This window comes from Pogona vitticeps, chromosome 2 (genome assembly GCF_051106095.1).
Source record: "Pogona vitticeps strain Pit_001003342236 chromosome 2, PviZW2.1, whole genome shotgun sequence".
NCBI classification, from domain to species: Eukaryota; Metazoa; Chordata; class Lepidosauria; order Squamata; family Agamidae; genus Pogona; species Pogona vitticeps.
The window spans coordinates 170,884,050-170,909,417 of record NC_135784.1 but is presented as its reverse complement, the minus strand read 5'-3'; the positions used below and the strand labels follow the sequence as shown (position 1 = coordinate 170,909,417).

The window sequence follows — 25,368 nt, the reverse complement described above, 5'->3', positions numbered from 1 at the left end:
CATTCTCAACCACACCAGAAGAAGGAGCGCTAATTCAGAGGGCCCAAGGCAGGCTACGTGGCACCCTGCTCTCTCCCGCAAGAGGTTGCTCTGACTCTGGACATCCCCCATCTGAGGTGAGCCCTGCCGCCTTTTGAAGGCCGGAGCCAGCCCTGTGCCCTTCAACTGCTCTTTCCAGAATTAGATCCCCGCTCAGCCTTCTTCAAGAAGAGGATGAGCTGAACATTTCCCCTCAGGCGGCAGCCCTCAAAGGCAGCGTAATCCTGGACGGGGCCTGGGCTCCGGGGAGGGGAGCCTGCACGCCAGCTGTAGCGTGAAAACACTACGCCGAATTAGAAGGGAAGTGAAGGCGCTCCCCCGAATTTCCACACTTCGGGCTATTTCTTGCGCAGGTGGGGGGGGGAGCGGAGGTTGTTCCACTTCGAAAGAAAAGAGGGGGAGGAAGACAAGCTATTTTGCTCCTCTCAATTGTTATACTGTACTTGCTTTTCTCTTCCCCCCCTCCTCTCTGCACCCCATCCCTCCCACCTTGCCTCTCTCCCTCCCCCACCCCCCTTTGGCCAGCTTCCCATTAGCGCCTGGAGGGACGGCGCGAGGGCCGGGCGTGGGCGCGCGCTCATTTGCAGCGAGCCCCGCGAGCAGAACGCAGTCGCGCGCCACTGGCCGCGGGGGTGGCAGGATGTGCGTCAGCCCCCCCCCGCGTGGGAGGCGAACACGTGGAAAGCAAGGCCGACCACGGTGGTGAAAAACGGGGTGGGGAGAGAGAGGAGAAAAGAAGGGGGCCACAAAGGGACGAACGGCGGGGCGGGTGAGGGGTAGAGTTCTTTTGTTTGCACACCGGATGTCGTGGTACTTTGGAGGAGGGGGGGAACAGAATGGGTGGCTTCCCTTGAAGCCGGGTGACTGACAGCTGTCCGTCGGAGAGGAGAGGAACAGCAGAAATCCCTTGTTCCCGCGATTGAGTAGCGTCGTGTGCACACCCCTTTCCCCTCCCCAAACAGAAAGCAAGGATTAAAGTCTCTGCCGCCCCAGCCCATCTCAGATCTTCTTGAGGAAGCAAAATATGATTGCTTTGAGTGAGTTCGATTTTTTGAAAGAAGAATGGTTTTTTTTGGGGGGGGGGGAGAACACCTTTGCACTAGGATGGGGGAAGCAAACAAATCTTTCAATATGATATCCCCATATTGGTAGCTAAGAAGGGTATGTATGAGGTGAAAGGCGTTATGCATTTGGGCAGGAGGGGGCCAGTGGTTAGTGGTAGGTTGACAAGTGATGCCGAGGGTGGTGTAGACTAAGATAGAATGCCGGATAAAGAATCAGGAGGGCTGGGTTCTAATCCCCTCTTGCCTGTGGAGTCTCGCTGGGTATTTAGCACTGGTGAAAGTATCTCAGGATGCAGTCAGGTGGCAGGGGAAAGCACCCATCTGAAAGGTGTGCATCTAATTGTACAAGAAAGGGTTACTTTGCAGGGAGTGATCTCCCTTAAAACAACCCTTCGGTCTGCCAGGAAATCACTCTAGTTTGGCCCCCCAAAAGCAGTAGCCCTACAACCCGACTAATAAAGGTCCAGCTTGGTCATGGATTGGGATTGGACCAGAGTGTATTTCCCTGTATGTCATGTGATTGCCAGGAAATTGACTACACCAGGCCACTCCCCAAGCAGTCCAAATTGTAATCTGTTTCCCCATACATTCACACCCATGAAAGCCTTCTTAGAGTTGGTTCTGACTTGCCAGCACATAACACACACTGGTGGTTTACAACACCCTTATAATGCGGTCCATTGTTGTTGTCCCTCCGATGCAGACTGACAGCTCTGAAATATTGTGCTTTGCAACAACCCTGTAATGTAGTCTAATTACCCCATTGGTGTGTTTTATATGCACATGCATGCAATTTTGGGTGCGTGTTGGATATGAGCGGAGTGATTTCTGACAAGCAGCAATGTGCATTCTCTGTATTGCTACTAAAGGATTCCACCTCCACCACTCTTGGTCCTAGGAACAGCACCACAGGTCTAATCTTTAGGTGTGCCATACTGCAAAACAAGGAGATATGGCAACACCTACCAGAATGTTGGTTCCAACCACACAGGTAGGGTGGGCACTTGAAATGCAGGTCCTTTTGAAATGGCGTGGAGGAGGAAATTTTGGCAGATGTAGCTTGCATAAAAACCCTACACCTGCTGAAACTCCCGTTCCCACGCAACTATTAAAGATACAGTAACACTGTCCTCCATTTCATGTGACCACCCTACACGCACAGCTCTCTTGGAATCTGTTGGTGTTTAGAAGAGGTTCTGATTATGATGCCAACTGCATGCTTAGTAAGAAATAAATCGTATTGTATTTACTGGAGCAAACTCATACTATGCGTAGGACTGCAGCTCAAATGCTAGTCCTCCCCAGTGAGAGAACTGTCTGTCTTCTAAACCAACCATTATCCATGGGGGCTGTATGGTCTACTGGGTGGGTGGGGGTCTGGCACATGCGAAGGGGGGCACATAGTGGAAACAGTTCTTCACACACCAGCTTATAAGGTTTGTTATGTGATTTATCCTGTATTTCTTTCACATTGTGTTTATGGTCATGGGCAAAACAAGATTGAGAATGGCTGTTCTAGACCAGGGGTCTCCAAACAATGGCCAGAGGCCACATCTGGCCCACCTTGCCTTTTTATCCGGCCCAGTTTGCAGGTGGGAGTGCATACGGGTGTGCAGGCATGAGTGCATGTAGGTGTGGGGGGGTGCGCACATCTTCCTTTGGCCCTCAAAAATGTGGAGCATACAGTGGGGTCTCTGCTTAAGAACGTCCCTACTTAAGAACAATCCAACTTAAGAACAGCTCCATTTGCTAAATTTTGCTTCTACTTGAGAACAGAAATCCAAGATAAGAACAGGAAAAAAACCTTTCCTGCTCTTTTTTTAACCTTAGGTCATTTTAGGTTAAAAAAAATTCTCCCCCTAGTGGTAGAGTACGTATTAACCAGCTTTGCATTAGTTCCTATGGGAACTAATGCTTCAATCTATGAACGCACCTCTACATAACAAAAAAACAGCCAGAACGGATTAATTGGTTTTCAGTCCATTCCTATGGGAAATTTTGCTTCAACTTAAGAATGTTTCAACTTAAGAACACCATTCCAAAACGGATTAAGTTCTTAAGTAGAGGTTCCACTGTACATGATGTGGCCCTCCCGCTAAAAAGTTTGGGGACCCCTATTCTAGACCAACAGAGCAAGCATATTCATTCCCTAAAGATGGGGAAGTCTCAAACACTGCATCTTTAAAAGTCTTTAAAAGGTATTGAAAATAGCAGGAGAACTATAGTTTAATATGGAGGGGCATTAGTTATGCTACAACAGTAGGAATAGTATTTGCATCTATTCAGCACATGGGGATGAATGTTTATTCATACTAAAGTCCACAGAATTGCCATTTTTATTAAAGACACCCCCAAATTTTCCCCGCAAGAGCCTGGGAGAGTTAACAGTATGCATGTGTATGTAACTATATGAATGCATGCACAAATGTGTACATAAAATCATGAACACACTTTGTATAAGTCTCCATTCCATCAGACACACTTCCCTGCAGAAATTCCAGTGACCCCAGAGAAAGAAGAGATACATAATTCTTAAAGCACAACTGAGTGTGCACAGCATTGGTCAGTGGCCAGATCCTCCCCTTTCACTTGTACCTTAGGCTTAGGGTATTAAAAAGGTGCATGTTTGTGTATATAGCTTAACTGAGTCAGGTGTGTGGTGATCAAGGATTCTGGAGTTTGTGTAAGCATCACTTTCATTTGTGTGTAGCACAAATACTGTACAATAGGATAGTGAAGGAGATGCATGCAAGAGAGTAATTTGCAAGAATAAAAAAAGGGAGAGCCCATTGTAAACAATTGTGGTGGGGGAGAAAAATAATGAAACCATTGCCAACAACTGGGTCTCTGAGTGGGGCCCTGGTGACAAGTGGAGAGTCAACAGTCTCTACATAGGGTAGTGTGCAACCTCCAGGACTGAATAGCATGGGGTCTGTGGGTTGGCACTGAGGAGCATCAACACTCTGAATGTGTCTCCACCTGGCTAGATGCTGTCACCATCATCGCTGTGGGAGTCCACCTCTCAGTGGGAGCCATATGCTACGGGCTCAGGCCTCTCTGAATAGAAACCTCTCAGCAGCTAAAGCTGGTCAGGAGGATCTGGCTTCCCGCCTTCAAGCCAGCTCCCTGCCCACGCCTTCCTTTGCATGCAGGAACTGGCCCTGACTTCTGTGGGCCTCTGCAGCTGAGAAGGCAGGAGGTTCTCTGATGGACACTGCTGGAGGGAGGAGAAGTGTGTGCATGCATCTCTGTGTTTGTCTCTTATGTATTGAGTGGGAAGGGAACACAGTGGCACAACGGAAGTTCCGCTGCTTCAAAACCCACAATGGATGTTTCCTGTGCCACAAAGGGCATTCCAAAATAAACTCAAAATCAGCTCCCAGCAGCAACAGCAGCAACAACAACAGGGGGAAATATAAATTTAGGATTGTAGGGAGCTGGGAGGTTTCAGCACAAGATTGCTTGAAGCTGGGGCAAGTGAATAATATAGATGGATTTGGGGATTGTGCCTAGTGAAAGAGGAAAGGTATATTTGAATTAATTTATCAAACCATTTATATGCCAGTTCCTGCCCTCCCAGTTGTTTCTAAGGAGCTTTCCGTTGATTCTTGCAAACACCTCTTTTATATTTATCTCCTGTAATCATTTACTTTGTATGTATGTGCAAGCATTTCTTTTTGTTAACTCCAGAACCCCACCTCACTATTCACTCAGCTGAGCTAGCCTATATATGCGTTAATCCATGTAATTATCTCATGGCCAGAGGTGTTAAAAGTAAAAAGCAACCAACCACTGCTGAGCACTTTAGGAATTGTACCTCTGCTTTCTTTGCAGCAGCAAGGGGTGTCTGATGGAATGGAGACATACTTTTATGTATACGTGCATGCATGTATTAATACTGTTATACATATATGCGTATCGGTACTTGTCCTTGACTCTTGTGAGAAAGGTCAGTGTTAGTACTAGGTGTAACGATGATGATGATGTGCCATCAAATCAATTTTGACTTATGCAGGGTTTTCTAGGTAGAGTACTCAGGGGTGATTTACCATTTCCTTCTTCTGGGGGCACCTTGGGACTTTGCATCATGCCCAAAGCTAAACAGGCTGGCTCCTCTCCCTACAAGGCACAGTGGGGATTTTAAGTTAGGACAAGGCGACAGTAGTCCTAAGTAATTGCCAACATCCTTAGACTGGGAGTAATGTGAATTCAGCACAGCTCCATCTGGCCTAGTGTCAGCTCAGTTGGCCCTCAGTCAGTTTGGCTAGTGAAAACTGCACTGGCACAAAAAACCACAAGACCTCTCTCTGTTTCTACCAGTACTAAATAAATAACAATTCCCTATCTTTTCCTGAGTCTCAGAAGTAGGCACCAGAAGTTACTTCCTCCATCTGCCTAACGGTAGCATTAGTCCTAGAGAGTCCAATGCCAGCTCTGTCATCTCCATTTAAAAAGATCAAGAAGCAGGTGATGCAGAAGTCTTTCTGTATCTGAGATTCTTAAGAGTTCTGCAGCCAATCTGAAAAAGTTGCGCTTGGTTAAGGAAAGAAGTTGTTTCATGTGGTATAAGAAGGCTTCCTATGCTCATGATGGCCTGGCCAAGGTTCATCAAGAATCATTTTCCTATGATTTTCTAATCTCAAGAGCTTCCTTTGCAAATGTTCACTGAGAAAAACATTCCGTAAACTGATTGGGGAATAAATGATGTTGTGGGTTGTATGCTTTTAAAAAATGTAATTTATTTACAAATACTTTTTTAAATTGACCCACTTTTTATTATATTACATATGTATAAAAAAGTCAGTCAGAGTATTCCAAATGAAAAAATAAATTAGCTTGAGGGAGAATGGGCAATGAATTTCAGCTGGAGTTTTTAATGCTGCTAGGCTTAGGAGGCATGTGAAAACAGGGAAAAATTCCTACACAATGCTTTGTTTCAGTAACTAAATCTTAATTTCAGACACCAAAACATCTGCAAATCAGTAAGGGGAAGGATTATCTTATTTCCTTCACAGTGGAACTATTATATTATTCTATTTCCCCCACCCAACCCATGTCAATTAACTGCAGAAACGTATGGCATACGACAACGCCACTCCTTCTTTGCAGATGCGTGTACATCGGAATATGTGGGAACTCGCCCACCTCACCCCACTCTCTTCTGTACGCACATGCGCGAAGTCTGCATTTCTAAACAAAGTATCCATGGACGTGAACGCACAACTCGGCACGCTCACAAAGCACTGCAGTTCACTCTTGCATCCAGGTCCTGGAAGGGGGGGGCAGAGATGAGACAAACAGAGCACGGATACACGGGCGTGCGATGCCCCAAAGCCGCCCCTTCAAAGCAGAGACAGAAATGTTACATTCAACTCGACGGGACGCACGTAATGCATCCCCTAAAAAAATAATAAAGGGGGGGGAGGGAGGAAACACCACGCAAGGTTGCAGAACACGGAGAGGGGCATGCCGCGTGCAAAGTTCTCTCGCCCTCTGCACCGGTGGCATCGCGGGCTGTTGCTAGCCTTCTCTCCCCACAAGGGGCCCCCAGGAGGAAAAGGCACGGCGAAGTGGCTGAGGGCAGCCGGGCTGAAGAAGCAGGACGTCCCTTCCGTGCCTCCACGTGGGCAGACCGGAGAGGAGAGAGAGGAGGAAAGAAGGACGGACGGAGCAGAGTCAGCTATCCTTCCGCCCCCCCCCCCCCCGCCCTTCCTTCTCCCTGCTGCTGCAGTTTTTCTGGTCCGAGGCAGGCGCTGCTGCCGGCCGCCCCCGAAACCTCCCACGCGCGGCAGCAGCTCGGAGCCGCCGCCGCTGTTCCATTGTAAATCCGGCGGCGTGGGAGGCAATTCCGTGCCAAAGGCTGAGCGCTGAGGCGCGCAGAGAGATTGAGAGAGAGAGAGAGAGAGAGAAGGAGGGAGCGGGGAGGAGGAGGAGGAGGAAGTGGAGGGAGCGGGGGAGCAGAGCGAGCGAGGGAGGGAAGCGCCGAGTGACGGCCAGAGGCAGAGAGGGACCCTCGAGCCGGACCAAGGCGCCATCGGATGCCCTGCGCTTTCCCGCGTCGCCTTGCTCGCTCTCAGCCGAGAGGTCCCAGAAAGAAGGCGCCGCCGCCGCCGCCGCCCGGGAGCCTGGGAAGGCCTTGGGTCCATGCCCCACGATCACACCCACCGGCCGCTGAAGGACTCCAAGGACGCCGGGAGTTTGCCGCGGAAAGCGAGTAAGTGTGGAAGGGGTTGGAGGCGGGGAGGGACGGTGGATGGGCACGACGAGCGGGAGGGAGGGAGGCATCCAGAGCAAGGGGATTGGGGTGGGGGGGGAAGAGAAGGGAACGCGTTTCCACGGCGAATGGGGGCGGGCGGCCGGGCGCACCGCGTCCTAATCCATAGTCAACCCCTTTTCATCCCCTGCACTCCATAAGAATTCCTCGTGAGTTACTGGTTGTCCCGATCTTCCGCGATAATAAAGGACGGCTGCAAGAGGAAGCCCACGGCAGGAGCCTGTTCAATATAAAATGGCATAAAAGAGGTCCTGGGCTGAAGCTTTTCTTAAGGCCACGCCTCCTGCCACCGGCAACTTTCCGCGCTGGCTGTAATCTCAAGAGGTTTAGGAGGCGGCAGCGGCACATTGAATTTTGCACTTGCTCAGAGACACTTGAATCTTATCATATTTGTTGTCCAGAAATATTGCATTGCACTTTATGTATGTATGTATGTATGTATGTATGTATGTATGTATGTATGTATGTATGTATGTATGTATGTATGTATGTATGAGGCCAGAACATGTATGATTGGACAGGATTTGAAGTTGAGAGAGAGAGAGAAAGAGGTTCCCCCATCTAAGCTGCAAGGAAAGAAAAGTTGGCAGCATTTTTGGAAGAACTCATCATAACCCCATTTACCAATACAGATCTCTGAGGGAGAGTGAGGCTCTGGAAAAGCAGCAGTGGTATATAAGCAGCATGCTTTGCTTTGCTTTTGCATATTTTCCAAGCTCCCTAAAAGTTGATGGGAAATCTGTGTTCAGAAGTTTCTCTTAAATTCGTAATATTGAGTGCTTCGTCGCTTATCCACCCCAATCACCATCATTTTCTCACCCCTCTACTTCTCCGTGGTTCTTTCCAAGGGAAAAAAATGGGGCAGAGAGTCACCATCCATTACTGGGAAGTAACCAAGTAGCAGTTATTCCACTTGATGCCCGTATTATGTTAGAGCGGGGGGGACTTGTGGCCCTCCAGATTTGGTTGCACTCCAGTTCCCATCAGCCCCTGCCTGTGTGGGCAGAGTTAAACAGGATGGGAGTCATCGTTGAGCAACATCTCAAGAGGCACCGACCCTCCACCTTGTTTTGTGGCTTAGTTTGGGGGGAAATACAGGATGCGCAAGGGCAGATAAAGAAAGAACAACCCGTGGGTGTTTTGAGGATTGTGGTTTGTGTGTGTGTTGCATATGAAGCCAGGCTGGAGGTGTGTGTTCCAATGTGTGGCAAGCCTGAGGTTTCTACAGAAGATCCAGATTACAGTGTGTGTGTGTGTGTGTGTGTGTGTGTGTGTGTGTGTGTGTGTGTGCGTGCGTGCGTGCGTGCGTGCGTGCGTGCGCATTTGTGTGCATGTGCGTGCGTGCTTGAAATGGGGTTGGTTTTGTGCAGGTAGAGAATCCACCCCCCTCATGAGTTATCAAGCAGGAATTTGAACCCAGGTCTCCTGAGTACTAGTCTTTCTCTTGTATCCACTACTACGCCACACTGGGTATCCTGTTGAAGAAAGCAGAATTTAAGGCTGATTTCATCAGGCACGCACCGTGTCTCCTCTGTCAGCACAAAAGAGAGACAAAGGGAAAGGGTGCAGCACAGGCTTGGGCCTTACCTGCACCGCAAGGATTGCCTTGTTGCAGGAAGGGCCTCGGAGAGGGCTGGAGCAGGATGGGGCATCACACAGGGTTGTGTCCCTGTATTCCAGAATAACCTGTGAGAGCCGCTGCATCAAATCAGAGCTTTGCCAAGCCCAGCCTTCTGTTCCTTCAGTGGTTGATTAGTTGCTTTTGAGAAGCCCACACGGAGGGCATGGGGCCACGGCAGCCTCCGGCTTGTGCTCTCCAGTAACTGGCAAACAAGGACCTACTGCCTATGGTGCGGGGAATAGTTAGTCACCGTCACTACTGGCCACTGATAATCATATCTTTCATGAACGACTAATTCCAAACAGATTCAGCTAAAATAAAACAACACAGGTGGGTTCCATATTCACAATCGAAGTGTTGATTAGCATCGCTATCATCCTGTCCTGAAAGGATGGTCAAGAAGCAGGAGAGAAACTCACATAGAGTCTGCCTCAGAGAAGGGCAACTTGTGGACTGCAACTCCCATTATCTCTGAATGCGGTGCACAGGGTGATGGGAATTGTAACCCAGCAACGTATGGAAAGTCACAAGCTACCCACTGCAGGTCTCTCCCTTCCACCAAGCTTTGGATCTGTTCACACAGGCAAGTGGTGTCCATTTTCTCTGTCTGATCATGTTCTTATCTATCACATGGGAAAACACAAGTACAAACTGTCTAACAACACATGAAGAAACGCTCCCCCTCTTTTTTTCTCCTTTCATGCCAGTGTTATCATAGAGGTAGTGGCAGTGGTCTCTAAAATGAAGGGCTCGCAGTGCAAGTCCATGGGGGATCTTTGAAGAAAATGACTACCACTGCTTTATATGAACGAGATCTAACCTGAGTCACATGGACAGATTAAAAACGGCGTGAATTGCACAAACCAAAAAATTGGTTTTCTTCTTTTTCTCCTTCCACACCTTTGTGGTGCACTCACTTTCTTCTCCCGATGGAGGATGGTTTTAATTCCTGTCTCAGGCATCATTTCCGCTGTCACAGAGCTCGCTCTGTCACTTTGCAGGTTGCTGGCTATGGCCTTGTCCCTGCCCCGCACCCTGGGCGAACTCCAGCTCTATCGGGTCCTGCAGAGAGCCAACTTGCTCTCCTACTATGAGACCTTCATCCAGCAGGGCGGCGATGATGTGCAGCAGCTGTGTGAGGCTGGTGAGGAGGAGTTCCTGGAGATCATGGCTCTAGTCGGCATGGCAACCAAGCCGCTCCATGTCCGGCGTCTTCAGAAGGCCCTGCGGGAGTGGGCCACCAATCCTGGACTCTTCAACCAGCAGGTGCCATCCGTCCCTGTAAGCAGCATCCCCCTCTTCAAGATCTCTGAGTCCGGAGGTCGCAAAGCACTTACCAATGGGCACACAAGCCCAGGAGAGACCCCTGGCAAAGCCAGCGGGACCTCCCCGGCCAAGAGCCCCTCGGAGCCGAGAGAGAAGCTGTCCCCCTTGCCAGCCATTCAGTGGGGCAACCCGGAGTCAGAAGAGGAAGGGGGATCGTCCTCGCCCACGGAGCACCCCTCGTCTGCAGAGCAGCTGGATCCAGAGCTGGTCCAGGCAGTGTCCGAAAATGTCGACCGTCTTCTGCGCAGCTGCCCTCGGGGTGGCGAGACAGAGCTGAGGACCCTCATGAAGCTGAATAAGAAGCTGGCAAAAACCGTGGGGCATATCTTCCGGATGGACAACGCAGACCCTCGTAAAGAGGAAGAGATCCGGCGTCACAGTGCCATCTATGGGCGGGGTGAGGCCCGGCGATTGGAGGGCAAGCAGCTTACACTGCATGAGGTGAGGTTGAAGGGGAAAGAGGTGGGAGAAAGGGGGTGCCGAGCTGGGCAAAGAGGAATGGGGGGAACCTTTTATCTGGCTTGTTTATTTTATAGATTTCATACCCTGCCCTTCAGAGGTTCTACTTTTGCATGTACTATAAGATACAATTTCAAGCATCCAAAGAGCCAAATGTGAAAATATTTCATAAAATGTATCAATTAAATATAAAAAAATAGTAGCCGATTTTTGAAAAGGGTACTAAAATAGATAAACCATACTAAAAAACAGTAAACAAAAGCAGCACCAAAAACACATTCAAAGCAGTAAGGCCCAACCATCCATTTAAACCCTCCACTCAGGCAGTCACTGAGGGAAAGCCTTTCTGAACAGAAAGGTGTTTGCCTACTTGTGGAAGGACAGCAAAGATGGGGCCAGCCTGGCCTCCTGTGCGAGGGAGTTCCAGAGTCTGGGAGCAGCCACAGAGAAGACTTTCTCCCATGTCCTCACTAAATGCCCCTGTGAGGGTGATGAGAAAGGCCTCTCCTGGTGATCTTAACACTTAAGAAGGCTCATAAAGGAAGATGTGTCCTTGAGATAATTTAGGCCCAAGCCATTTAGGGCTTTATAGGTTTCTGCTACAACCCTGCCTGCACCATCTTCACAGTGTTCCAGAGGTCCCTTGCCCTTACAGAGCAGATGTGTAGGGGGAGTGTCCAAAATGGTTCCTCCACCTGAAAACACCATCCTGTGCTCAGAGGTCTGCTCATAGGATCTCTGGATACAAGCTGCAAGCCGTTAAAAAGAAAAAAAAAGAAATCCATTCCATTGCTACGCAGAAGGAGCAGTTGGGCTCATGTTCCCCCTTCCTTCCCAAGTTTCAAAAGCTTACTGTCCTTCTCTTCTTTCCCCAATAGACCTGATACCATTCTGTGGAGAGCATTTTTAAAGGGTTGCTTTTCAACGATAACTCAGAGCGCCATGCTTGTGTGTGAGCAGTGGTGGCTCTCCCCCCTGCTGGTGTTTCAGGTACTAGCCGATAAGGAGACATGTGCAGGCACAGTTCACACTGTGCTTGCTTGTATAACAGATCCTTTAGAGTGGGGAGAGCAAATGGATCTATAGAACACAAACAAAACAGGTACATTTAAGTGCTGAGAATATGTTGCAAATAGGAGGAAACCTATTGGATTCTCCACCTTGCATTACACTTTGGCTTGGGAAAGGATGAACATCGCTCAAGAGATGACACATCCACAAACACCCTTTTCTAATTAGTCCTTTTTTCTCCGTTTTTGTTTACCCAGAAGCAGCTGCCCGCCTCCTCGTATGGCCATCTCTCCCCCTCCCCGCACTTACCTCCAGCTCCATATTGCTTTTATAGAATCCTGCCAGATTCCTTCTACCTTCTGTGCCCATTGACTCCCCCAGGCAATCACTCGGTGTCCTCTCTCGTTTTCCCAGCTCACCATCAATGAAGCTGCTGCCCAGTTCTGCCTACGGGACAATTCGCTGCTGCTCCGTCGGGTGGAACTCTTCTCGCTATCACGTCAGGTGGCCCGGGAGAGCAGCTACCTCTCGTCGCTTAAGGGATCCCGGTAAGAACCAAAGCCTGAGGCTCTCCGTAGTGGTACAGACTGTCCTTGCCAGCAGGGAAAAGATGCAAAGCAGCCAAGATCAGTATCTTCTACTTGTTTCTGCCTGAACTAGCATTGGAAATGGTTAGTCCCTCCCCCCAGAAGTATAATTTACCATTCTGAGATCTGCAGTTCGAAAAATTAATTTTCTGAAGCTCTTCCTGTCTTTTCCTTCTAAATCAGTATCAAACTAGACACTTTGCTTTCCCATCAAAAAAGGAATGAAATGCTTTTCTTCCAGAGGTGGTTATTTAAAGCTGCTATGGGTGCACAGTCACTTTGCAGATTAAGCCTGTGGATCTCTTCCGATGACCGGCCAGCAAACAATGCAAGCTAATTTGCAGCTTACAGAGCTGGTGAAGCCCATGCTGAGCCCAGTCTGAGCTGAGTTCTGTGGAGCTGAATCAGATGTGCTCAGTGGGGGATAATGTATTGTATTATGATTACCTAAGTAGCATTTCAAGCATCAGGAAATAGCTTTAGCTAGCCCTGTTTGGTAAGTGGAGTTGGCTCATGATGTTACGGAGTATGTCTTAGTGGGCGCTTCCCATGTCTGAGACTCTGACTGTTTCTTTAATTCAAAGAAAGCTTGTTCCAAACATAAAAGAAGACCATGATTTGGCTTTAAAAACTGGATCTCATACAAGCCTTGAGCTTGGAACTGGGAGAAGCTGCCTTTTTGGACTACAGCTCCCATTCACCAACCATAATTCCTTGAACTTGGGGAGCTCTGAAGTAGGCTGGGCAAAGAAGAACTTATTTTTGTGGTCAGATATTGGGAAAAAGTGATTTTTTGGACTGTGGTTCCCAGAAATTATTTATTTATTTTCTTTATTTAAAGTATTTTTACTCTGCCTTTCTCCTTGAAAAGGGCCCAAGGTGGATTACAACAATGAAAAACAATATTTAAAGTTGAAAACAACGAGTATACAACAGTGGTTAACATCATTAAAAGGCAATATTGAAAGCTAAGAACAATAAGTATCAAGAGGCATCTTCCATCATTAAAAGGCAATATTAAAGCTAAGAACAGTATTATTAAAATATATTATTTTATATATTTAAAAAATACCAGATGCCACTCTGAGAAATGGAAAACACTAGTATTGTAGTATTAAAAATCCACTCAAAGCAGTAATACATAACAACCCATGTAAAAATCACACAGCAGGTAGCTAGTTACTGAGGGAAGGCTTGCCTGAAAATAAAGGTCTTTGCCTGCTTGTGGAAGGATGGAGAATTCTGGGAGTAGTCCAAAAATTAACCTTTCTAGGCTCTGTGAAATCACAGGTGTCAGATCTCTCATTCAAAACATGGTAAGCCTGCAGCCCATGGTAATGTTGGTATGCCAACACCACCATCCAGGCTGCAGATTCCTATAGCTGCTGAATTTAAGCCTGTCCATGCAGGTGAGGTAGCCCATTTTGTGCAAACTGGGCAATGTTTGCAACAATGTGTGGGCTAGTTCTCTTTTACTAGCTGGCAGCCCTTTGGCATGAGCCTTGAGCTATATACCCTTTCAGTGTCCTTATGGCTGGTCTAGGGATGGACCTAAAACAAGCTGGGTGTTCTGACTCCCAGGTGACTTCTGTCCTCAGGTTGCATCCGGAGGAGGGTGGAGCTGTGCAAGCCAAGCGACTCAAGCAGGAGGTAAGCTGTGGATCCGGTTGCCATGGGTGTTTGCATGCTTGCTTAGATAAATGTGAAATCCTTTGCACTCTCCAAGGACTCTGTGAACAAGGATGTTTTTGCTGTTGTTGCTGCACACCTGGCTTCCTCCATCTGGTGCCTTTCAGAGATGTTTGATTACAGCTTCTGTCACCACCACCAGTATGGCTACTGGTGACGATGGGCATCGGTGCCCAGCATGTTTGGAGGGTGCTAGGTTAGCAAAGGCTGTGGAACATGTTCCTGTACATGGACATGGGTAGGTTTAGGATGGCCAACTCTTTCGGCCTTCACTGAAGCTCTGAAGACTGCTCACTTTTTTGCTTCTCAAATAAGCCAGCATGCAAGGGGATCTTTAATCATCCATTATGCCTCCTCCTGCTCAGGAAATTGTATCAAGACACCATAGCCTGGAACAAATACAGTCTTTATTTTCAAGCCAGATGACAGACTGTTGTCATTATGTGCCAACTTACACCGACCCTAGTGAGGTTTTCAGTGCTTGTGAATTGTTCAAGGAGTAGTTATGCAGGTATTGTATAGCCTGCATAATTAAATTGTAAATTGCCCAGAGAGTGCTTTAAGTGCTGTGGGGTGGCATATAAGCAGCATAGCTTTGCTTTGCTTTACAAACACGGCTGACATCACATCTTTCATATGTGTCCTCACTAATTGTGTGAATTGTTTTGTAAGCCGCTGTTGTACAATAGGCATGACCCTGGCAGAATTCTTCCGATAACCACTGCTGATCACATGCCTTTGCTTATACAAGGAAGTGGGAATATATGATGACTTTTTGCAGTGTCTGCATGCATGTACGTGTTAAAGAGACCTTTGCCGGTGCCTTGATCTCTGCAGGAGCCTTAGTCCTTCAGCCTTTGCTAACTTTCGAATATAGCCCACTTTAAAAGTCCTTTGCCCACCAAACTGGGCATGGTATGTCTCTGCATCCATATGTATATGTGGGTTCTCTGCTATTGAAAGGGAGCCATGCAGGCTCATGTATATATGCATAAATATGTGTATGAGTTTGCAGGTGGTGGATATGCAATGCCTGAAGGCGTAGGTGGTGCAACAACAGCCATATGTTTGTGCACATATGCACTGACTTTTCTAATTCGGTGGCCATACTGGCCAAATTGCAGCAGTTTTGGACAACCCCCCCCCCACTAAAGAGCACAGGTATCGATTATTTCTGGAGGTTTGCCGGATGGTAGTAGCTCAGTAATACAGGAGTGGAGACCATGCAATCTTCAGGTGTCGTTGGACTGAAATTCCTAGCGTCTCTCGCCACTATCTGCGCTGGCTATGGCTGATGGAAGTTGCAGTCCCACTTCTGGAACACTGTATGTTCCATTACAATGCAATAATTAAAAATATTAAAAGATATTAAAAGAGCCTCATGGTGCAGTGGTTAAATTGATGTACTGCAGCCAAAACTGTGCTCACGATCCGAGGTTCAATCCTAGGTAGCTGGCTCAAGGTTGACTCAGCCTTCTATCCCAGTCTTGCTGGAGCAAAGATAGACATGTCCTCTGGTGCGGTCATTTTCACTAGCAATGCTTTAGGAGGTCTGCTCTCAGATCTGCAAGAGAAGCATTTCCTTTTTGCAGCTTTTCCCAACAAGATGCCCTCCAGGTGTGCTGGTCTACAGCTACCATTAGCCCCAGGCAGCACTCTGAGGGTTGGGCTGGCAGGGATGATGTTGCAGTCAGGCACATCTGGAGTGTACTAGGTTGGGGAAGGCTGCCTTACTGGTTAGCATAAAGATAGACTGGGACTGGAAGCCAAGCTTAAAACAAAGGTCATACGAAAGAGTTGCAATTTCTCCCGCTCAGTCCTTCATCTTCCACCCTTTCTCCTTAACCTGCTGTAACTGATCAGTGTTCCAGGTGGACTGCATTGCAAGCAGGAGGGCACTGGGAAAGGATATTAAAAGCTGGGGCTGGCTGATATACTATATTGGAAGGTTGAGGACCACGCTGAATGATGTCCAAAGCTAGTTGCACTGGTAGCAGTGGCGTAGCATGGGTTGCCAACACCCAGGGCAAAGCAAATATTGTGCCCCCTCAAGGTCAGGGAACTCAGTGCAGGTGGATCCCCCCTGCACCTCACCTCCCCCTCCCCCACGTGGCTTACCCACCTACTTTCATTTACACCAGGGGGAGGGAGGCCAGGCTGCCTTCTCCAAGGAGGTGGTTCCACTCAGCCGTCACCAAACCCTGCTTCTGCTGCCTGCCTAGAGGGTGATAAAGTGAGCAAAGCAGCCACAGCCAGAAGGCTTACACACTTTCTTGCCCGTTGTGTGCTCTGCCTTGCCCGATGGCTCCATGGCAGGGCTGACATTTTGTGCCCCAGGCAACTGCCCCTGTGGCCCTGCCCGTGCTACACCACTGCCTGGTAGAGATCCCACGTACTGTGGTTTTCCTCTGGAGGTGGGCACATAGCTGCTGTTCAAAAATTAATTAAAGTGCATGCTTAATACTTACCTAAATTTAACATCGTTCTTATGGTGGCCCTTAAAAATATATGAATATCATTGGATGTTGATTCCAGCAACTCTAATGAGGAAACTGTGTCCACTGACAGTGACAGTGAAATGGGGGGAAGGGGCACAGTGGCAAAATGAATAGCTAGTTTCTCTCATCTTTCTTGCTCATCCTCCTACAGGTTGCTGAGCACAGCCGTTCTGACCTTCCCTTGGTCTGTGAACCCTTCCTTCCTCAGTATCGCTCTAGTATCGAGGAAGACACAGCCAGCTTGTCGGGAGAAAGCTTAGATGGACACCCACAAGGTGAGTTGGCTGGGGTCCGATTAAAACTTCCAGCCGTGGGGAGGGAGCTAAGGAATGAGATGTTGAGGTTAGGATCTTGTAGGCTTTCACACATTTATGCTCAAGAGAATCTCCCTTCAGTACTGTTTATAACACACCAGGTAGCTGGCTGATTGCAAACATGGGACATGCTCCAACTTGTACATAATTTGGAAACATCTTCTCTCTTGCCTGCACTGCTCTGTGCTCAGATCTCTCTGATCTGGACTTTATCTTGAATAACTCAGTGTTGCTCATAAATTATGCCACCTCAGTTTCTTCTCACACACATATTTTTCACACAATTCAGACATTTTGTAGGGTTTTTTTTGTTTTAATCCATTATTAAATGTCTGCTCTTTTTTTAAATATATATATTTGGTATTACCTAAACTAGCTTAGACATCACTGCCTGTCCCCCCACTCCTGCCCGCCCAGAACTGCAGTTTGGGGAAGTGAGCCTATGGAAAAGAATTCTCTGTATCCTTGCAAAAATAACACTGCTGGAGGTTTTACTGCAATAAGGACAGGAAACATGGAACCCTGCCAACGTTGCTGGACTGTGACTGCCATCAGCCCCCCTTTCAGCATGGCCAGTGATAACAGATTATGGAAGTTGTAGTCTAGAACCCTTAATAGGTCAAAGGTCCACCACCACCGTACTGGAAGACTCTATAACAATATACAGTACTTGTGTTTGGAATTAGTTTACATCTGTCTTGGTGTTTTTTTCCCCTTCCCTTGTTCCATGACTAGCCTTTACAGAAGCTTTCTGAAATGTGTACCTTCCCAGGTACACCCACTTAGGAATCAGTTTTCTCCAAAGATTGCAAGAGTTTAGAAAAGTATAAATTGGTGATATACCACTCGCTTTATATCAGAGATGGGCGGCTTCCTAAGATCTGAGGACACACATGGCCACTGGTGGACCTTGGAGAGCTGCACCCACTTCTGCACTTATTTTAAAAACCATTTTTAACATGGAAAAACTCCCCTATGCCCTCTTGTGGCCAATTTATTTTATTAATTACAAACACTCAAGTCTCCAAACAAAAAAAATGCCTCTCTTGCCCTCTAGAGGGCACAAAGAGAATTTCTTTTGAGCCATTAAAATATATACTGTATATTAAAAGTGATGTGTGATGGTGGTACATGGGCCCAGATTCAGTTATTAGTTAGAATAATCTCAGTTACTGTCCTATACCAGAGAGTGAGCCCATTTTATTGAAAGGGATGTAACTTGAGTAAACACACCTATACTTGTATAGTACAATAAAGTGGCTGGAATCCTGTTTCACAGTTATGTCAAAGACGTGAATATTTAGAGACAAATTGTTGTAACTTAAGTAATCTTGGTAGATATTACCAGTTGCATGCTGAGTAATATGATTCAGTGTGCAACCGATAGGGCCTACAAGGATTTCCTAACTTGCAAATGTTTGTGTAACTGCACTGTGGGATGTGAGCCCATTCATGACTTAGTTTCAGGAGGAGCTTAGAAAAGCTATTTTGTTGGACTACAGGTTGCTGAATCCCCCAGCCACCATAGCTGATGGTGGAGGATGCTGGGGATTATAGTAACTTTTCCAAGGCTCTAGTTTCAGCTTTCCACCTCCTAGTTTCACTTTAAGACACATTATCAGTAACTACCAGAGTTGGATATTTGGCTGTGGAGCTGGAGGTTGGGAGTTTGATCCCCCCCCCCCCCCGTGTCTCCTGTGAATACAGCCAGGCTGTGTGGCCTTGGGACAAGCTGCACAGTCCCAGGGCACCCTCAGAACAAAGGAATGAATGGTAAACCACTTCTGAATGATCACTACCTAGAAAGCCCTGGAAAGAGTCATCATCAGTTGGACCTGATTTGATGCTATGCATTTTATTATTATGTATGTATGTATATTTTAAAATGTCTTTTTAAATATTATCTGCTCATTTAAAAATTGTATCTCACTGAGCTTTTCACTATGTATACTTACATTGTTTTAATGAATTGTGAGCGGCTTTGGTTATCTCCACTTAGAGAAAGGCAGCAAATAATTTTTTAAAAAATGGAGATGCTGTGCCACGACCAATCATAGTCCCCATCCTTGGTTTAGTAACTCTTAGCAGCTATACATTTCCGGCATAGTGGGCCGAGTATTCAGGCAAGACTGGGGAGCTTTACGTAATACAGGAGAGAAAGCAGAAGTGAAACAGGAAATGACAATGTGCAATAGAAAGACAGCACACAGCTTCATCTCAAGAGATTATGTGTTAAATCAGCAATGTACTGTTTCACATTCCAAAATCAGTGAAAATATAAGGTACATAATACAAAATATACTTCTTTGATAGTATATTTTTTATGCGTGTAAAGTAATGTTTTGCTAGTTAGATCAACCAACTGCTAAACATTCTAACAGAATGGGTGCCCGCCCACGGGAACACTGAACTAATTGTTTCAGTCAGCCACTACTGCATTCATTTCCATGGAAATTTAAATTAATCCACCCTTGTTGAGAACAATGGAAGCTTTGGAGTGACACTGAACTTGTATCTGACAGAATGGAAAGGAAACCTGGTTTGTTTGTTTTTTTAAAGATGTTGCCTGTATGGTGGCAACTGGGAAATACAGAGAAAGTTTATTTACTGCAGCCTCCTCCTCCTCCTCCTTTATTGATTCCAAAGTTTAAGAACCCACTGTGGGCTGTGTTTTTAGATAATTGCTTCCCAACCTTGGGTCTGTAGATGTTTTTGGACTGCAAAAATCAGAAATCCTGGCCAGCACAGCTAGTGGTGAAGGCTTCTGGAAGTTGTAGTCCCAAAACATCAGGGAACCCAAGGTTGGGAACATCATTTTACATCACATTAGAGTGGGAATCGTTTTTTTCTGTGTATAGCATACTTTCTGGGGAGCAATGTTGGTATCATTTGGACCAGACATCCTCAGTTGTGGAGTACACTGTGTCCGTTGGACAGCGTGATTCACTTTGCCTTGCATAAAGGCTCCCCTCCCAATTATTATCTTTCTCTGAAGCCACAGGATCATGCCCGCGGCTTACACCACCCCCCAGCGCCACTCCTGACATGTTGCTGAGTCTCCCACCCCATGGTTTTTGGAGCCGTCATATCCTGCAGCAGACGCTGATGGACGAAGGACTGCGGTTGGCTCGTCTGGTATCGCATGAGCGAGCAGGACGGCTCAGCCCTTGCCTCCCTGGAAAGCCCCAGGTGCCAGGTAAGTGCAGATAAGCCTTAAGCTTGGGTTGTTTCCTGAGTTTAGAAAAGCTACTCTCTGTGACTTCCAGAATTCTCCTGCCAGTGCCAATATTGACTGGCCAATTCCTGGAGTTATAGTCCTAAAAAGTAATTTTTCCAGGGTCTAGGTGTCAGAGAGAAAGGAAATGGGACCAAGACTTAGGTGTAGACTCCCTTTAGCTCAGAGGATCTTTCTCTGCCTCCAACAACCTAGAAGACAGGGTGCATTTTCATGAAGAGGAAATGGAGGAGATGGAATCATCCTTGTGATGGGGACTGATCTGTACACTTTTCCAGGTCAAAATGACTGCAGAGTCAGACTTTTCAAAAAGGAGTCAGTGAAGTCTACTCTGTGACACAAGGTTTTCATGCTCCTGGTTATTAATACTGAATCAGACATCCAAGACGATCTTAGTCAGGAAAAGAAGCATGAGTAGCAGGCAGGATTAAATAATGTGAAACGCTAAGGAAGATTGCCTTTGCTTTACTGGTGTTCAAAATGGACTTTGAACATTGTAAAATTGTAGTGGCCGTATTCAAATTAAAAATTCACAAATAGATACCAGAAGAAAACAATGTGTATGATATCAGAAATGTGTGTTTAAGCACTGCCATCTGAGTAACAAATTAAGAGTAACTTTACACGATCCAAGTATTCTTTTCACCCATGTAGCCAATGGAGAATGGCAAAAGAAAGTGAAGGATTTAGGGCCGAAGTGCTATGCATGAATGTCTTCCAAAAAAATAAACACATTGGACCAAGGAGGCATATGCATCTGAGATCATATTGGTAACAGTAGAGCGTAGCTGACTGGAATTTAATGATTCAAAAAAAGAGACAAGTTCAGGAAACTGCATTTCTTCCTGACTACGGAATTTCCCTTTTCAGAGTTTGGAGAAAACCTTCCTGAGCGATGCCAGCCTCCAGCAGCACAGCCTGAGGCAAGAAGGAACAGCATTAAAGTGGAACCAGAGACCACCCGGCCATGACCGGCAGGTGATTCAGCCACTCAAGTCACCAAGCAATAAGGTGCCAGCCAGCTCTGGCAGTCCGAGAGACTCCTGCAGGGGAGGGACTGGGGTGCCGTTCTCCACTTCGCTACAAGGAGGCATACGCTTGGCTTCACTAACTGAAGAAGAGCTACCATATTAGCAAAAACAATCCTGCATTATTCACTCGCCTAGTTCTCTTTGGAAAATGGAGAACCTGCTTGCCTGCCTCCCTAGGCACAAAGTGGGACTGCGTGAATGGCAAACATGCATAAAGTCAGAATCCTGTCAGTTTTCTTTACTTTGAGAGAAAGGGCATCCTGCCTATTGCTGATAGTCGTGAGCTCAGGGAGACCAAATCTCTGGCTAGTTTGGCCTTGTACAGGGCTATTTAAAGTCTCTCACCCACAGTCTTTCACACAAAATGGGGCCTGGGACTAACATGTACAAAGCCATGATTTAAAAAAAGAACATAAATACATTTCGCAACCTTTACAGAAAGGCATTCCGTTTCTCAGCCATAACCATTGATCTTCCTAAATGCTCCCCACACTCAGTTCTTTACAGCCACGCACTGACTCATACATGCCTCCCACATGTGTGATACAACACGTTTTTCCACAGCCCTTCTCTCCCCCCCTCCATGTTCGCACAAAAACACACTAGAGACACACATCCCTGACGTCCACTTATTAAGATGTTTCCCTTTCTGTTGTAGATTTCATAGGCAAGGCTGAAACCAGTTCTTAACCAGTTCTCACTTCCCTTGATCTTGACATGAAATGGGTATTTAGTCACTGATAGTATGATAGTGCTGATCACAGCTTAGCCCTGCTTCAATGCTCTGAAGTACTTTGCTCCCAAACTGCCCTATCCTTGGAAGTTCACAGAAATCAGGAAAAAAGCTACCTTTAAAACATACTTACTTGTTTTATTTTGGCCATTCTGATGACAATTACTCTACTGTCTCTGTGCCCCGTTGGTTGCATTACAGCAGCTAATTAATCTTCGTTGTTTACTGGGGTTGTACCAATGCAGGAATTAGAACTGACTTCCAGGCCTTTGGGCCTTTAAGCCTCCCCCCAGAGTAATTTTATGTGATTCATAGATGGGCCAAAAAGTGGAAAAAGGGTGGGTGGGTTTGCTATTGGTAAGAGCTAAATGGAACACCCACCTCTGTCTATAATTATAGCAGTTTCTTCCTCTCCACCTCCCCAGTACCTCAGGCAGTCTCCAGCCCTGGTCTTTCCTGAAGTAAGCAAACTCACACTTTGGGGGCTTGATTTCTTACTATACTAACATAAGTAGGAAAAAAGGACAGTTGAAAAATCATCTCTTAGCTCTGAGACAAAAGGTGTGGTATGATTTAATACAGCACCGGTTCTGCCTCTCTAGCCACACACACAAAACACTTTGCTATGTGGATCCTCCATTATGGAGCAGCTGCAAAATGTTAGGAAGCGGGCCCCACAATGCAAACATAAAAAGTCAGCTTATATGGAAACTTCAGATAGAAAACACCAGACATTAATGCTGATAGTTAATGGGTGGAATTGTCCCTGCTAGTTTCCAGTTTGCACTTTGTCCAGCAAAAGTGTGGTACTCAATTGTTGCTGAAAGATCTAGTGGCACTTTAAGGTTGCCTTTCTTGATATCTTTGAATAGGAAGGAATACAGATGCTTCAGGAGTATACTACATCTTGGCCAAAAATAGCCAAGTACAGTGCCCTTGGAAAAGGTCAGGACCACCTCAAGCTAAATTACAGCACATAGTAATCTTCTATTTCCTGATTCTGAACAAAGTTCTATGCAGTGTACAGGGAAGGTGTACCCTCTCTTCTCTGCCTAACAAGTAAATGACAGGAAGAGGAGGTACTGAACCTCAAAAAATTGTAGGCAAGAATGAGTCACCCTAGGCTTCTTGGGCATAAGGTGAAACAATTCAGTTTTCAAAAAAAAAAGTGGCTAGAGGAGCAGTCTGGGAGCAAACTATAATGAAGTAAGCAATTGCCTGAAAATAGGTACACAACAAAGGTGACTCAAGAGCTTGAAATCTTGTGGAGGCAACAGACATGCTCACTTGCTATTGGTCTTAGTCCCTACCCTCTCCCATAGAGCATTGATGTTTTCATAGAAGAACTACCATCTTTTCCTTTGTAATGTGTACAGTAGATTATTTATTTTGTTATTTTGGAATAAAGTCTTATTTTATGCCTTACTTTAAAACTGCACTTTTACCAGCTGTGAGATGGGATTAAGTGACCATCGGTAGGCAGGGATAAAGCCTGAGGGGGTAAAAAAGAGAAAGGGTTGGGGTGGTGTAAGGAAAAGACTACATTCCATGCCTCCAAGACAAGGTAAATCGCTCAGAATTTCTCCTTCTGGGTTTCACAGCCCAAATGATAGCACTCCTTTGGAAAAAGAAGACAAATTTGATGGAGGACCTGGGTGCCATCCAGTGAGAAGAACATGCAAGTTTACAGTGCTGGACCCGAGACATTCTCCTCCTGAGCTGGGGGGTGAAGACCAAGATGGTGCTCCATCTGCCTTTTACACACAAGGGCTAGTGGAATCTCTCCTCAGCACTGAGCACTCGTGATGGGACAGTGCCTTCCACCATACTGGAGGACAGCAGCTTAGCAGAGAAGGTGCAAGGCTGATCATATGTGACATTTGACAGCTCTACTATCCCAACAGCACACTGCCACTTTTTCTCCTGTCCCTTTCTCCACCACCTGAGAAAACCACTGCACTCGGCCTAGAAACACAGTCAACCTCCCTTTACATGTTTAATAGGAAGAAAGGGATTTGTAGATTTTTAATATTGGGAGGACGTATGGTGCCTCTCATCCAGAAGCAGAAACAAACAGAACAGAAGAGGAAATTGAAGTAGTTCTGAATGCCCAGATGTCCAACCGGGGGGGGGGGTACAAGAAAGGACCAGCAGTTCAACTAATCCTCCCTCTAAACTAACCAAGTAACAGAGTCTGACCCCCCCCCATAAAAACCTTCTGCTGGGCTCTCGCAATGATGGCGGAAGTCCACCATCTTACAACAGGAAACACATCCGCTCCTAACTAGCCAGAAACAGCACAAACTGTAAAGTATGGGGACCATATTAGCCTATTGAGGTCACACTGCTCCCCACAAAAAGTGCTAAGCCATGAACAAGCCAGGAGAGAACGTGAGTTCTGGCCCATCTGTAAAATAAATGCACAGCTCCCAAGGCCTTCTAAAAACTGACAAATATCCAGAGCAGAGCGGATTACTTCACAAGTCTATCCAGCACAGACTTGAGTCTCTCGAGCCAAGACAGAACTCAAAGGTTGGACAACAAGAAGAGCGTGTAAACAGAAGTCCTAGAAAGGTTATGTACTCTGCATGAATCTGGGGCACGAAACCACAGCCTGCTCTGGTGTGCCTGGTCTTGACAGCTACATAGTCCATGGAAGTCCAAGATACAAAGCTTTATGGACAGCCATTCAGTCATTCTGAATCCTTACAGTAGCGATTTGGATCTTGCTCATTACGTAGCAGCTCCTCCCACTCTTCAGTAGAGGGTTCAGGAAGGGTCTCAGGCACCCTGTGGAAGCAAAGCAGAAGCTAGTGAATACAACACTATAGAGGTCTTGTGAAGCTCCTCAAATAGGCAGGGTTTCTCCTTTGTGTCACATTTCTCACCTCCCTAACCATTAACACTTTTGTCCAAGAGATCTCAGGACTCAATATAGCTTAGCTCTTCAGTTTCAGGAGGGGACATAGCTAGATGAGCAAATCACATTCTATTCATCTAGAAAATCCCAGGCTGTTACCAGCATCTCAAAGCTGACAGACACAAAGAGCTGTTACAAGACAGCATGAATAATACTGAGCCAAGTGGATTAACAGTCTGATTTAGGGTGCAACTACACAGGGGGGAAAAAAAGGAAACTGACTTGATCTGAAGTCCAGTTACCCCAAGTAAAATCATGTTATCTAGCCACATGGGGGCAGAGGAGAACATTGACAAACAGCCTCCTGGTGTTTTTACACTCCCCCATCTTGCCAACCACAGCACCCCTGCACACAATTTTCAGTATCAGGTCAGGTGTTCACATCATCTGCACTGATAAAAATGGATCTGATATAAAAAGGACAAGCTCCAGTGTTGGGAGGAAAACTACAACTTGTGGGTGAGGAATCTGGGCTGATTTCCATTTTTATTTCATGTGGTCAATGAAAAAAAGAATCAGATTGTCCCAGCCCTGTAGCATTTCCCACATTACATGTTGAGATAGTCA

General features: G+C 46.5%; 2 protein-coding genes across 10 annotated transcripts in view; one reads left to right on the top strand and one right to left on the bottom strand.

Annotated features, from left to right (window-relative positions):
- Positions 1-7,000: 7,000 nt before the first annotated feature.
- NAB2 (NGFI-A binding protein 2) lies at positions 7,001-23,306 on the top strand. Of its 2 annotated transcripts, none has more exons than XM_020778735.3 (7): positions 7,001-7,317; positions 10,000-10,765; positions 12,209-12,342; positions 13,980-14,031; positions 16,720-16,843; positions 19,884-20,078; positions 20,988-23,306. In XM_020778735.3, exons 1-7 carry the CDS (start codon positions 7,142-7,144, stop codon positions 21,086-21,088), a joined length of 1,548 nt encoding a protein of 515 aa, XP_020634394.3. In that variant the 5' UTR covers positions 7,001-7,141; the 3' UTR covers positions 21,089-23,306. The 2 variants fall into 2 exon arrangements, with proteins under 2 accessions (XP_020634394.3, XP_020634387.3); XM_020778728.3 differs by having other exon boundaries at positions 19,878-20,078.
- Positions 22,898-25,368, bottom strand: part of STAT6 (signal transducer and activator of transcription 6) — a 74,572-nt gene continuing 72,101 nt past the window's right edge. For all 8 annotated transcript variants that reach the window (XM_020778703.3, XM_072991222.2, XM_072991223.2 and 5 more), the window contains one exon: positions 22,898-24,671. In XM_020778703.3, coding sequence (XP_020634362.3) covers positions 24,575-24,671 — 97 coding nt within the window. In that variant the 3' untranslated portion in view covers positions 22,898-24,574. The remainder of the gene's footprint in view (positions 24,672-25,368) is intronic.